The sequence below is a fragment of the Gymnogyps californianus genome, chromosome 3, assembly GCF_018139145.2.
Source record: "Gymnogyps californianus isolate 813 chromosome 3, ASM1813914v2, whole genome shotgun sequence".
In the NCBI taxonomy this organism is placed as follows: Eukaryota; Metazoa; Chordata; class Aves; order Accipitriformes; family Cathartidae; genus Gymnogyps; species Gymnogyps californianus.
Window position 1 is genome coordinate 127,636,656 of NC_059473.1, and position 15,580 is coordinate 127,652,235.

Here is a 15,580-nt window from a genome sequence, read left to right on the forward strand (position 1 = left end):
TGCAAAAATGTCATTGAGGTTTTTTCCTTTAAAAAAAATACAGAAGCACGTTGGTTCTGAGTCTATGGCTTTCTAAAGTAGGAAAAAAATAAGGACATAAAATATATTTGCAGATTACTTTATACCACCATACACTGATTTTCCTTTTATGAACAGTTAAGGAAAAAGGTTTTGGTGGCTTTCAAGATGAATATGTGTTGCGAGATCTTCACCAGAGAATAATTAACAGGCAATGGACAACTGCTGAGGGAAATTGTTAATCAGAGAGTGTATATTAAGTGCCAAGACACAACTTTCTTTTCCTTGGTTGACATTTAAGCCTAATGAAATCTATCCTGCCATGTTGCATGAGGGTGAGCTCACTAACTCCATTGGAGTTAGATTCTGGTGTAATTGTAGACTAATTGTTTGGTATTTTTGATTTAAAAAAAAAAAAAAATTTAAAAACATATTTGATGAGTTGGTGAATCTGGTAACAAAAGAATCATATAATGTAATTTTAAGTGAAACTTTACACTGATACAGAATTAAGTTGCTTTTTTTTTTTTTTTTTTTGCTGGAGTTGACTGAAATTTAGCATCTGTCTTTTAGGACTACATAAGAGGTACTAAATTGTCCCTGTGCCTCCTTACCTTGAGGTATAAGTTCCACTATGTTGCTGTCACTTCTTTAATCTGTTTTCCTAAGAAAAGGAGGCCTGTGTGACCAAAATATGTGGGTTTTTTCTTTCCACCTTAATTATATTTAAGATCTTTACCTCCCTGACAAATATGATTTGACCTCTGGCATCAGGTTTCAAAGTTAAATGAATTCTTACAAATTTTGTTTAAAGAGAGCACAACGCCCTACCCCCCAAACAAACATCCCCACAAAAACCCTAGGCAGGGAAGAGGAGCGTTACTAATCTCTGTCAGCCAGGGAAAGGAATGCGATATACTTTCTCCTTTTGAACGCCAAAGTCTCTAACGTGCAAATCCGCGGGGCTCTGCACTTCATTGGCTCAACTGCTCATGGAGAGGTCTTGCTTGCAAAGACCTTTTGCAAACAAAATCTTTGAACAGAAAGGAATTCTTTACATGATATTGCTATATATATGTATGCAGCTCTGAATTTTGCAAACTTAAGATTAGCAACTAAAATGTTTAGAATTAATGTTTCCTGTACTGTGCACCACTTTAAAAGGTATTAACAAGTCTAAAGTGTATCTCTGTTATGGAATACGATCGTTATGAAGAGATGTCTGTCTTTCTACTGGTCTTTTCATTTACCAAATATAATCAAACTGTTTCAGTTGGGGGATAAAATACTGTTGTTCACAGTAAGTTGCTCTTGTAACAGAAATTCTAGCACAAACAGTGTTTGCCATTTTTGTCTCCAGAATGATTGAGGAGAGTGGGAAGAGGAGGAGGACAATGGCAGAGAAGAGACAGCTGTTCATGGAAATGAGTAAGTAAGAAATGTGAAGACATAATGTAATTTATTCTTTACTGAGAGCTTTGCTGTGATAGTTTTACCAGATGATTTACATCTTGTTTCCACAAGACCATTGCCTCATCTAGTGAAAAGCATCCTGGGTGCTCCTGGGTGCTGGTCAGGAGGAGAATACATGAGGTGGGTCACAACTGCCTAAAAGGTCATGCATTCTAGGTTTTATGAAGCTCCTTTTTTAAGGAACATTCACATTTCTCATACATGGCAATATCTAAAGTTTGTGGACAACTATTAAAATAAATGACAACAGACAGATCACCTTTTACCTTAAAAAAAAAAAAAAAAAAAAATTGCACCACAATGCTAGTGTGACTCAGAAGAGAAACAGTGTGAGGGGTTTGGGGGGTTGTTTTTTTGTACAGGACCGTTCTCTGAAAGAGATGCTGTAATTGTGACTAGAAATCAAATGCCTGTCCAGAGATAATATAATTTAAAGGAATGAGACATAGCCTTTTTAAAAAGATATGTGCAGTTAGAAGTAAAAGATTGTATGTTTGCGTGACATGATGTTATTTTATTTTCCTACGGGAACACAGAACTGAATGAAATTCCTAGATTAGGCAAGCATGTCCTGTGATGCCAATTACAGGCTGATGAAGGCCTGTCTTAAAACAGTAGTGCAGTCATGCTATTTTGTTGAAGGAATTCCAGAGTAACATTCTTACTGTGGTTATAAGCATCTTATAATTTCAGGAACAGTTTCATTCCTGGCTAATTTCTATCTGCTTCGTCTCATGTGAGACCGGTCTTAGATAGTATTTCTCCCCACTTTCCCAGCTTGCTTTGTGTTTGAGTTTATAGTCATGTCCCTTTTTTGCTTGTTCAACATATGGCATAAGCTAATTCGTGTAGTCTCCCTGCTGTACACCTCATCTCCTGTTCTTCTCTGCCTCTATGCAGTTTTACTTGAGCAAAGGTGACTGAATTGTGTGTGATGTCCTGGATGAAATCTCATTAGAACCTTTTAAAATGACAATAGTACTTCTCCACTAGAAATGCTTGGACTGGTGCATCAGAGTATTACGTTTGTCTCATCACTTTAAAGTGTTGTAGTCGTCTTGTGATCTTTTAGTACAGACATTGACTTGCTGGTTTTTAGCTTTAGCTAAATTGTTAAAAATATTCAGAATTCTTCTGATTATCTTTATACAAGGTGTCTCTCTTTGCAGCTGTGGTCCTTGCTGTTCATTATCAGTGAAAGTGCTGGTGTATAGACGTTCCGAACTGCCTTTCTCTGTAAGGCTCTTTAGCATATCAGTATGAGAAATCTAAGGTCTTCAAGCTTCACCTGTCCTGTGGTGGAATATTTCGCTATAAAGTGAACACATAAATGTTTTCCTTTCTAGGTGAGCTTCATACACAGAGTAGATGTGCGATGTGTAAAATTGATGCTTTCAGTGACCATTTGTTGTTGGTCAACATACAAATTTGCTGAAGTGTTTAGATAATAGCTCATGAGACGAGCAGACCTTGGCATTCACCCACACTGGACATGCTACCCAAGGATATGCGTGTTGGTTTTGTAGTACTTACAGAGCTGTCTGACAGGCAAGAATTCTGTGCAAGCTATTCTAATTTCTCTGAACTGCAGAATATATATGGAGTTTAACTTCTCTCAGCCCAGTGGCAGGATACAAGGCGATGGGCACAAACTGAAACACAGCAAATTCCGTGTGAACGTGAGAAAAAACATTTTTACTGTGAGGGTGGTTGAGCACTGGGAGAGGTTGCCGAGCGAAGTTGTGGAGTCTCCATCCTTGCAGATATTCAAAATTTGACTGAATACAGTCTTGGGCAAATTGCTGTGCCTGACCCTGCTTGAACAGGGAGGCTGGACGAGGTGATCTCCAGCAGTCCCTTCCAGCCTCAGCTATTCTGTGATTCTGAGCTACGTAGGTTGTCTTGAGAACACATCCCATTTTATCTTCAGATAGTTTGGATGACCTTGTCAAAGCTTTTGTGGTAATGTGACACAGGAAGACAAGAACAGAAAACGGAGACTTTTTCTTTTTGTTTTTGTTTTTGCATGTAGCTGTTAAATGACCTTTTATATACGTTTATTTTATATACATATGTTTTATATAGACAAGGCATTTTGTGAAGACTCACAGTCTGTGGAAGTGCTTTCTGTGGCTTGAAAGATAGAAGCATGCACCCTAATTGAGAGTTTTGAAAGAATATTGCATAGAAACTACAAAATGAGCTATTTTGTTGTAGCCTTTGATTTGAATACTCCAGCTTACGTTACCTGGCCAAGTACTTTCCTGAAATATATCAGAGGCTAGTTGTCTAAAGATGGTACTGTGAAATAATCCACTTAAGTTTGTTGCACCATACTATCAAGCAGAACACTCCTCAGATGTTGGCTAGTCTAGTGCCACTCTTAGGTAAGCTGTCATGGCAAGCCTTGGATTGGGAAATTGGTCAGCCTCCTCACTGATCTTATGAGAGTCTTTTCATCTTGTTCTACATCAGTGATGAAGAGAAATAATCCTTGTATGTCACTTTCAAGACACAGTACATAGGTTTCTAAGAACGTGCAGATGCTTTGGCATGTGTGCAGATGCTTTGGCATGTGTGCAGATGCTTTGGCATGTGTGCAGATGCTTTGGCATGTGTGCAGATGCTTTGGCATGTGTGCAGATGCTTTGGCATTGTATTTGTGAAATTGTAATGAAATATCTAAAAGACAAGAATACTTTCTTAAATATGCAACTGTGAGTCAGTGGGTGCATACACAAAGGTAATTCAAATGAGGTATTTGCAAGTTGGTTTCTGAATTCAGAATGTAGGAGGGAATAAGTTATCACCTTTGAGCAAGACCCCCCCAATACAGCAGTTGGATACCTTCTTTGGGAGGATGTGGGTGGTTTTTTTTGTTTTTAAGTATCTTTTAGAAGTCTGGATTCTGTAAGTCACAGTTATCCCTGTTTCTCAGTTCTCTACTCATCTAGGCTCTGGCTTTTGAGAGAAGTATGAAAGACTGCAGCAGATCCTGCTTTTATGCACTCCTGTGAGAATACAAGAGGCGCCGGAGCCATGTGCATCCATGCCGTTGCCCACGTGCAACTGGATTGTTTCAGACTACACCTTAGAACTATATTGATTATAGGACGTAGCCGCTAATGCTGTTGAAATGTGAGCCATTTAAAAGGCATTTTGGTTTATGATTAACGGGATTTTCAAGACTTGACTTGTTGACTGCTTCCAAATTAAAATTATCAATACTGGACTTTAAACCAGTATCGTTTATCATCCCCACATCATTTATCATCTCATCTGATCAGTATAGGAGGTACACAGGTCTGTTTGGCAGAGGATTAACACAACTTTCTGAAGTTGCTCAAGTTTGTAATGTTCAGAGTAATTGCTGGAACTGGGAGATGTGGTACAGACTAGTGATAGATAATAGCATTCAAATCTTTCGTGATGTGGTATTGTTTGAAGGTATTACACTGACACATCTTGAAGTGGGAGGTTGTTGGTGAAGATAAGATTTTTTTCTTCTATGCTTTTTCTTCTGCTTCTTACCTGGTTTGGATCTATTTGGGAGACCAAAAGCATGCTCCTGATGGGGCTGCAATGCAGGTGGTGGTAGGAGTACCAACCCCCTCTTTTCTTTGTCTCTTATCTTTTGTGTACGTCTTCCAACATCAGTGCAATCCTCTTCCTTACCCACTCACCACTTAATTCTTGCTCCCTTTTAAGGCACTCATATCAGTCTCAAACTTAGGTCAGTTTATAATACACTGCTGAAAATCACTTTATCATGAGATACCTAATGAAAATCTTTGTCATGTTCGTGTGACAAAGGTGATGTATGTGAAGAAACGCTCATACCATTTTTGAAGTAATTCTCTCAGATAAGCTGAATGTTATAGAGGAAAGAAAAACACAAACTTTTTTTTATTCATAGGAGCACAGAATTTTGATGTCATCAGACTTTCAACGTATCGAACAGCCTGTAAACTGCGGTTTGTACAAAAAAGATGTAATCGTAAGTTATAATTACTCTTTCTCTTAAAAAATTTCTCATGCATGATTGTTTCAAATATTCTACCCATGTGAATTTTACGTATAGCAAGAGTAAGCAAACATTTTATCAGACAATGGTAGTTGTTACTTAAACTAAAGAGAGATTAAATATATAATTAAAAAGAGGCAGTGATCTTTGTCTAATACTCTATAACATCTTCAGTTTTATTCTTTAATGTTTCAAAAATTTAAAATATATGGGCCAGTTTGACATATTTCAGTTGCCCTGTGTGTTGGATGCAGGCAGCTCAAGCTATTTGAGCTCCTGTTCCATCATGGTGTACCGCAAACCACCCGACAGCTAGGCACAGGTATGAGTTTGGTGATGCGTAATACATTCACTAGCATGAAAGTGTCTGGATCTGATCATGGTGGCATATATGAAATGTAGCAACCGTAAAGAACTTTTTAAGTTCAGACCATACTAGTCAGTGTAAGTTTTCTCATTCTCTTCCGTGGTCCTTGGATAGCTCACCAAAGCAAAGATTAATCCAGGGGTGAGTAGGTGATACTACTTTGCATTCTGCTACCGGTGTTGAATAGGACAAAGCAAAAGCGGAACAGACTGATGTATGCAGGAATAGGTCCCTCCTCCCAGTGAAGTGGAATTAGTGTGTGTCTGGTGTGGAAGAGGACGGGAGAACAGCTGAGGAGTCCTGCAGAGGACATGTGCAACTGCACACTGCAAATTGTAGCTCCTCCGTAGCGCAGCTGACCCCGGGATGTGTGTGTCTCTTGGGGCAGTTGTGGCAGTACCCGCAGTGCCTTTAGTTTGATGGATGGCTTACAACTTTTTCATTCCTGTGGAAAAGTGTTAGTTCTCGTCTGTAATTCATCCTTTTGAATTAAAAATCTCTCTTAATTAGTAGAGAGGTATTAAGAAATACTAATTATAGTACATTGCATACTTTGGGCCCAATTCACTGATGCCATGCATATGCCTTGTGTAACCTTTACCATACGTGTATGGATAGATGAGGCTGTGCATTTATGATCTTTGTCTGGACCACAGGGTGATCCAGGGGCATATGCTTGGTGTGAATAGGTAGCTTGGCTTTTATCATTGTGCGTTTTTTATGTGAGAAATATAAAGATGAGGTTTAAGTAACAAATGTTAAAGATCACACTCGTGCTTCAGGCCCTTTTTTATAAGTTAAGGAAGATAACAGAAGTTGTGAAGTTGGCAAATAAGTCTGTCCTTTGTAACTGTTGGATCACGTTCAGTTTTGACTGATGGATTACTGTTGATCCTTAGATGTCTTCTCCCACTATCATGCATACCTTTCAAGCTTTGAAACATTTTAAAATATTTAATGTGGTTCTGCAGATCACTTACTGTGGTTTTGGAAAACTTTTTCTCTACGTTGTTAACACTTCTTAGATATGCACTAAGATACGGCAGGGTAATTTAGAGAAACGCTTTGGAGTTCTAGACCCATGTTTACAAAGTATTACGCTTTGGACTCGGCAACTGGATCAACTGGAAACAGTCATAGTTTAACTGGAACATCAAGTTCCTCCTTCAATACTCAACCACTAGTCAGCATGATGATGTTCAAAATTATTGTAACCAATTTGTAGTGGATTTAGAATATGGCTGATGTCTTTCTCAAATGAAAATACCTAACTCTGCTAAAACACACTGCATGATGTTGGAAGATCGCTTTTCTCCTTTATGGAGTTTTTCTGTCAGAGCACCCAGATGTTGAAGGGTGGAATAAAAGGCATGCAAGATGTCTGGACACTGCTCTGTTACTTTAAACTAGCTGACACAAACTATGAGTGTGAATATCAAGAGTCTGTCTCTCACTTTGAATACAAATAAGTAACTGTTCATTCCAAAATAAAAGCTAACGTAGTATTCAGAAACAGTACCATAAAAGTAAGCTTGCATGCGTTACAGAATAGAAGTTAATTTTTTTTCCTTTATTTTTAGTTCATCTTGTTGATATCTGGAATATGATTGAAGCCTTCCGAGATAATGGCCTTAACACTTTGGATCATAACACAGAGATCAACGTGTCTCGACTAGAAACAATCATTTCATCCATCTACTACCAGCTAAACAAACGCCTTCCTTCTACTCACCAAATCAGTGTAGAGCAATCCATCAGCCTCCTCCTCAACTTCATGATAGCAGCATATGACAGGCTAGTAACTCCTCTAGTTGTATTCTTAAACTAATTTTCTCTTTTAGTTAGATGAATGCAGCCAACAACTGCATGAGTCTCTGGCAAACTGTCCGCATGCTATTTCTCAAGTTCATAAAATTGTGTGTTGCACATACACACACGCATATTTAATATCGTAGTAGTGCCTGCAGAGATTTACATTGCCACAGCAGCAATGCTTTGTCTTAAAAATTGCTTTCTTAAGAAAGATGAGTTAGTGCCTTCTGGAACTTGCAGACTGCTGTAAGCCGTGTATCTGAACTGAAGATGAAGTGAAACTGTTCTGCAGACTGTGATAGAACATAATGTTAACCTCATGGTGGTATAGCACTGTTTTAAAAAGTGAAAGTGTTTTATTGAATCTTGATCAACAAGACCATTTTATAATGCTACCTTGCTTTGACAGTCAGCTTGCATCCCATTCTAACATGCTGTGACCCCATAAAGGCTAATTCTCATTTCTTGGCTGGAAGAAGCTTGATTTCTTGTTCAGGGTACTATCTAGGCATTTCCTTGTGCCCAGTTTTATGAGTTTCTTTCGCAGCCTCTTTCTTCAGGGTTCAGTCTGCTAATCATCTTGAGTAGATGTGTCTCTGTGGGTTCTCTGAGTAGCAACTGCAAATCTTTCAGTGTTGTTTAGCACTTCCTACCTTTTGTCTTATCTTTTTCAGTCAGCTAGTATTTCAGCCTTATCTTTCTTCTGCTTTTGCCCTCTCTCCTAGCAGTAGAGAACTGCTTGTGGCCAGGATGCTGTCACAGAGACTGAGGAGTTTTACCCAAGACAATCTGCAGCACTGAATATGCCAAATAGTTGTTCCATTTGTAATGTCCAGACTTTGATCCTTTCCCAATGTGACGACTTCTTACTGTCACCAAACAGAAGCTAGGTTTCCCCGCAGATGGTCATGTTTTGGGGAGCTGGCTCAAAAGATTGAGGCTTTAGTTAGAGATATGTTTTTCTCCCAGCCCTGCAAGTTCTGCCTCTTCTGGAACCCAAGCAGCACGCTCGATCCCAGCACAGTACGACAGCTTCCCTTTAGCTTCCCCTATCTGGCACATGGGATTGAGAGAGAAGCTGGGATGCTGCGCTGCGTTGTGCAGTGGGAGAACCAAGAATAAGAGGAGAGGCAGGGCTGAGGCTCCCTCTCCAGGAGTTCATCAACATGGCAGACATTTATTTAAAAAAAACAAAGTGCATATCTGCGCTGGAATTGCATCATTGGGGTAGCTGTGTGGTTGCTTGAATGCACATAGTGCAGTAGCTTCTTACAACGTGGTGCTGGTGGTAACATCACAAAGTCATTAGCATTCCAGCAAACAGGTACAGGAATCAAAGATTTGACTAGCGTCTTCCCCATGGAAATATTTAACTTAGAGCTTATGTTAGGTACGTATGAAAAATGCTCACAATGAACACTTCACTGGGACCCATAGAACAAGAGTGATCATGGGGCAGAAATGATGGCTGATACTGCCTCAGTGGTGAGTTGTGAGGAGGAACGGCTGTGGTACGATGTTCTTCGCTGCTTTCTCCCACAGAGCTTGGCATGGGTGTTTGACAGTTTATTCCTGGTCTGTTTTTCCCAATAGCCTCTCATGGCTTTCCAAAGTCCCTGACCCGTTACTGGCACCCCAGAGTAACGGCTCATTCCCTGACCCCATTTGACTGTTTCAGAGCAGTCAGTTTTTTATTTCATCGTTTCTAGAAATCGCATTTAATTTGACAGTGGGTTTAGTTGCTCCAACTTCTTTTTTTCTTTTTAAATTGTGGGTGTCAAACCGCACTGTACGCTGGTAATAAAGCAGCGTGCAATAAGGGGGAGGGAGACGATGACCAACAAACAAGCGAGGAAGTGAGTTGTCGAGCGAAGTGTGTAGTGATGTGATTAGGAGGAACCTCGTAATCAGCACAGCAGAGCTGGAAGGGGCTCACTTCAAGCGTATGCATATACATAAGGAAGTGCCTACAGATGAGCATTATGCAGAAAGCTCTTGTGCCTTTTCTGGGAAATCAGCATGACCGGGTGCCTCTCTGAAGTGGCTGTACACTATTGCGTGCAGCATGGGGAACAAACAGAAGGAATTAGAGGTCTGATTCCTCTGGAGAGGACGCAGTGGGAGAGCTGACACAACTGGAGTGCTGCAGTGGGTTCTCTAGGAGGGACAGACGAGGAGGGGGAGTTGCCCTTTACGTGAGAGAGCAGCTGGAGTGCATGGAGCTCTGCCTGGGGATGGATGATGAGCCAGCTGGGAGTTTGAGTCAGGATTAGTGGGCAGATGGACATGGACATCATTGCTGTGGGCGTCTGCTACAGACCGCCTAGTTAGGAAGATGCAGAGGATGAGGCTTTCTTCAAGCAACTGGCAGAAGCCTCATGTACACAGGCCCAGTCTTTTTTAAACAAGTCCCCCAGTTCTATTTCCAATCCTGAGAACTCCTGATGGTTATAGGAGTTTCAAAATCATACTGAAAGTTTTGCCCTTTTTCCTTTTGATAGGGAGTTCAGCAGATTGAATAGCATTGGTACAAAAATCGATTTTGGCAAGTTGCTTAATAACTACACCTCCACCAGATTGCAGGGGGAGGAGTTTTGGGGTTTTTTTCTTCATTAATAAACAGAATGTCAGCAGAAGCAGACCTAATATCTGAAGGCACCATAAGATACCTTTGCAAGGATAAGTTTGTGTCCTGTGAGGAGATATTGATGGCTTTAGTTACTTGTTTTTTTCTGGAAATTAATTCAAAGCTGAACTCTCTTTGGAGAGAACATGAATGTCTATTAAAAAGAAAAGGGGGAGGGGGGGCTGAGACTATAACTTAAGGAGATTGGAACTAGTAAGATTTGCTCAGATAAAAGTGGAGGTCAAGGCTTGAAGAGGATGAGCTTTTCAGACAACCAATTTCAGATGTAGTGAAGTCTTTTTTTTTTTTTTTTTTTTACACACAGAGGGAGTGCCAACTTATTCCTTTGAGAAAGCTATTTAAGAGAAAAGGCAGAAACAAAATAGGATAGCTGAGATCTTTACCTTGTTAACTTTATAGCCTTTATATAGCTTGAAATAAATAGCTAATGTGTTTAGTTTTCTCCCTTTGTTTAGTTTCTTCAAACAGCAGTTAAAAGGGTACTGGATATCAACGAAGTGATGGCCTTTGAATCGCCATTCCTCTTCACAGATCTTCCTGCAGTTGTAGCTCTAGGAGAGATTGCCTCTCTTCTGTAGAGGGACTATTTGAAAGATACTCTGAGCCTGTATTAGAGAAATAGCATATTATATTTGAGGTACTTCTCAGCCTGAGAAAGGTTGAGAGCCTTTACCCCACCATGGAGTGTGAAATGTTACCAGAAGATAATATTTGCATGTTAACTCTGGGTGTGAAAGGGGGAAAAAAGTTATTTGGTTACTTCCTGATGTCTCCATCTGGTTGCTCGTCTGTCATTGACATCAGACCTTGTCACTACTTCAATACCATAAGCCAATATTTACTTCGAATAATTCTACTCTTAACACTTTCCAAGTGCTAGTCATCCAAGTGCAAATGTTAAATCTGCATCTCATTTCCACTGAGAAATATTCTAGAGTTTTTCTAGATCTGTTCCAATACTCATCATGTGTGTTCCCCATCATTGTATTTTCCATGATAGTACAAATTATCTGTCCGATACATTTAATTACAGTTACTTGAACTTATTTTCATTCTTTTTCTCCTTTTATATGTGACTAACTTTCTTGGTGGTTTATCAGTCTGTACCACTGTTGCTGTTTATAGTTAAGGATAATGACTCAGTACGTTTCTGTTTGGCAATAAGTTGCTCAGAATTCCAACAGCTTTTACCCATGTTTACACACATTTCTTTTGCCCTACGCACCACTAAACTGATGTTCAACCAACTTCACGGTAACAGTGGATTTACACTGAGATTGCCACACTGTGGCTGTCTTAATATCGTATATTGGAGGTTCTCTGACTCCTGTCTTTATTACTATGAAAGACAGAGAAATTCAGGAGACAGGGAGGCGGGAAGCATGCCTTGTGGGCCAGCACTAAGCCGGGAGAAACTGTTACTGATATCAACTGTGCTGTGCTTTAACCCAGCAAGCTGCCTTCTGTGTTTCTGGTGACTTAATTCCCTCGTAATTTCATCCTTATCTATCTTTCTGGTAACAGGAATAATACATGTAACATATCAGCCCGTGCTGAGTGGGCTTTTTCATGCTTTCTGTAGAGACAAATTAATTTTCTCTTGCTGATACGAGAAAATGATTCCACAAATGTGCCATCTGTTCTGATAGCACAGCAGCTTTATTAACTTAAATTAGAATAAAACATTGTTCACGTTATTCCTGTTCTGTGTGGTATACTCAGGATATCATACAACTTCTCCATTAGCTATCAATTAATGTACTATTTTTAGAATGAAATGTGTATTTGAACATCAGAGTTTAAATCAAGGAGTAAAAATTTAAAACAACTAACAAAGGGTAGCAGAGGAAAAAATGAGATGTTTTACAGTGATTAAATGTATTTTAATGGAAAAGATTAATTAACACGTGACTTTTTAATAGGACAGTTATGGGATGAACAAGACAAATGGTAGTCTCTTTATCAGTGCATTTTTCATAATTCTGCAAGAAAACTTAATTTATGATTAGCCACTTGTTAACTCTTCCAATATATTAAAAATGCTAGTGCTACCACTGTTTTAATGTTATATCAAATAGTTTTGGCAGATCTTAGTAGTTAATGGAGGGCATTTATGCATTTCCTTCCTAGGCCTCAAGTGTTTTTGTTACTTATCATTCTATGTAGTAATTACTTACCGTGTAATTTTTTTTTCACAGTGAGGGCCATGGGAAGTTGACGGTATTTTCAGTGAAAGCTATGTTAGCAACAATGTGTGGCGGTAAAATACTGGACAAACTAAGATGTAAGTATTTTCAAGCAAATCAAACAGCTTTATGAAATATCTTGTTTCCATTACTGGCTGCATAGGTTCTATTGTATTCAGTTCTGAAAGCTAACTTTTTTGCTTATTCAGCGATCTTTATACTGAAATGAAGCTTGCTACATTAATGTTTTTGTTACACATGCCATCTGCTGGCCATAAAACATACCGAGTTTGTTATTGAGTAGGCTTTACAAGTACATTTGTTTATTTTGAAATGCTTGGGCACTTCTTTAAATGTAAAACTTCAGGTCTGATTTTTCTGATAGCAGGGTCAAATTGGCTGCCATTTCCCATGTTTTGAGGATGTTGGGGGGCTTCTGTATATCTTCTGCTTCATCTGAGGTGCTCCCTGCGTCTTCTCATTCTGTAATTCCAGCTTCTCAGTTCTTATTTTTTAACTTTTTAAAATTCTCTTTTCATCAATTTTACTTCCTTTTTTTTCTTGTTTCCATGAGCCTTCTGCTGTACCAGTAGAGAATCAGTGATATCCATAAACATTGTTTTTGTCCTTTATTAGTAATTCTTGTTCCTCTGTCTTTCTTAGTGGCAAGGTGCACTGTTGTTATGGGTGTTTTTTCTATTCATTTCCACCCTGAAAGGTTGGGAAGTTAATCTTACGGTCAGTGCCAGATTTTACTATTCAGGTCTTGTCATTTTCACTTCACCCTAAATTCTCTTTATGAAAGTTATCTTGTAATAATTCATTCCTCCTAATCTCCATGGTTGTCATTCACTGTAAACAATTCTTTAGGCTTTTCTACATCATTAAGCTTCTTTATTATATTTGCTTTAAAACTAGCAACATGAAATACTAGTGTGCTGAATTCAACTGCATGACAAGGTCTGAAAAAATAGATAGTGAAAAATCATTGCATACGCATATTGATATTAAGGCTGCACATGTTTCAGTACCAGGAAATGCCGTTTTTTTGATCTGGTGGTAACTATAAAACTCTCAGATTAAAAAAAAAGCTGCAGGTGACTAAAGATTAGTGTTAAATAAAGGCGACAGGCATATATGGCAGAGGATATTTAAGACTTGTTAAGCATTTTTAACAAATGCATTACCTCTATAAAATATGCAAGATCAAATACTGGGGGGAAAAAAGATAGAGACTATCTCTCCTCAGTAAAAGATTACATTTACGATTTAATTAGGATAAGATTTGAGGAGGTTACAGTAGATGAGCAGTTCAGCACAGGCCTGGGACAGAAAAGGAGCATTATTTCTAGAATTAGCAAGACAATACCGAAATCCATCAAGAAAATGGCAACGTGACCTTTTAGTGGAAAAGGCAATTAACCACTGGAAGTAAATGTTATAGGAATGAGTAAACTTTCGATGTTTTCAGACAAAGACCTAGATATCGCTCTGGAAGTTATATTAAGCCTCAAGTTATTGATTCAAAAGGTGGCTAGTTAAGATGCTTTCACCTTAAGGACACCTCATTTAACAGGTATATCTAGTGTTAAAACTTAAAATTTGTGCATTTAAAACTTAAAATTTGTGCATTTAATGTACTGTTCTCTCTGTCTTTTCATAATGTCTGCTTTTCTTCATAGCATTTGAAGCTTCCTTTTTTCTTATTCTATTGGCTCCTGTTTCCTTTGCCACTGTAACTTTCTTCTTCATAAAAATTCTTAAGTGATGTTCATACACGTTGGAGGAAAGGCTTTTGACTACTTTCACTGAATAGTGCTGCTTCTCATAGCTTTGTTATATTCTGGTTGTCATGCCTTTCACTTATTCTTTCTTGTAGCTTATCAGCTGACCTTTAGTTTGCATTGTACTTCTGGGATCTTTCCACCAGTGTCTGCTGTCCCTTTTTTCTTGGTGCACTTCTCTTTGGATGTGGAGCATCATTTTCAAAGAGCATGTGCCTTTGTATTTGGCGTGTTTTGGACAGTAGCACTTCTGTTGTTTTGTTTTAATTCAGTGTTAAAACTCAGTTCCTCTCCTTGCCTTTTCATATGTCGCTCACACGGACTTCCCACCATTTGATGTTTCTAGGCTGGTTCTTATGACGGAGTACTAACTGCTGACCACACCTATTTAAAACCTGGTTTTCATGAGGGGTTTTTTGTTGTTCTGTCAGGTATAATATCTTATGAGTCAACTGAGAAAGAAAAATTTCTTTATCCATAACTTAACAGTAATGCTGATTTGCCACTGCTTTGTATGGTCATGGCACTTTCTTTACGTGCACCATCTGCTGTGGACACTCCTCTGTCCCCTCATGCGCTTGTTGTTGTCTCTGCTTAGTTGGAGAGGAAGTTAAAGACTGGAGCCACCTCACTATTATCCTGTAAAATGCTCACGGTTCCACGTGCAAGGTTAGACACAGAGGCAGAGTCTCGGCGCATGATTAACAAAATTGTCCAGGAAAAGGGGATTTTGGCTAATTTGCAATTGAGATTTTTAGGAGTATAGGAAATCTGTGCAGGAGGGAAAAGCTTTCTCTAAACCAGGACAGAATTAGGCTGTTGACTTTTCAGACAAGGCCATAGGACAGCTTTCTGTGGAATGTGGGAGAAAATCTGAGATTCAGGATAGTAGGATCTTGTAAACCTTCTGAGGGCAGAGAAGGGCGAAGTGTGTCGTATTGTTAGCAGAATAAATTTCTGAGTATTACCAGAACTCCAGAAAAGTAATAAGATAGCTGAACTATTAACTGTTGGTTACCTGTCTTTCTGAAAACTTTCTAAGGGGCAAGGGAATGGGAAGAAGAAAACATCATGTGAAGTTTGGGAGGGGAGATGTGGGGGACTGCAGGCCTGTATACCTGACACGCGTTCTGGGCAAGCTGTTAGTAATATAGAATTAGTTGATGCATGGATAAATGAGATTTTATTGTTGGGGGAAATGGCTTTTGTGAAGGGATGCCATATAAAACCACAGGATTTCATTAAAGGAGGGGAAAAAAAATGGACAAG

The 15,580-nt window shown here is 39.0% G+C and overlaps 1 protein-coding gene across 1 annotated transcript in view; it reads left to right on the forward strand.

Moving 5' to 3' along the window:
- DTNB (dystrobrevin beta) overlaps positions 1 to 15,580 on the forward strand; it is a 159,533-nt gene that overhangs the window by 16,692 nt on the left and 127,261 nt on the right. The window contains exons 5-8 of the mRNA XM_050893627.1: positions 1,379 to 1,446; positions 5,408 to 5,488; positions 7,463 to 7,676; positions 12,540 to 12,625. Of these exons, the coding sequence (XP_050749584.1) occupies positions 1,380 to 1,446; positions 5,408 to 5,488; positions 7,463 to 7,676; positions 12,540 to 12,625 (448 nt within the window). The 5' untranslated portion in view covers position 1,379. The remainder of the gene's footprint in view (positions 1 to 1,378; positions 1,447 to 5,407; positions 5,489 to 7,462; positions 7,677 to 12,539; positions 12,626 to 15,580) is intronic.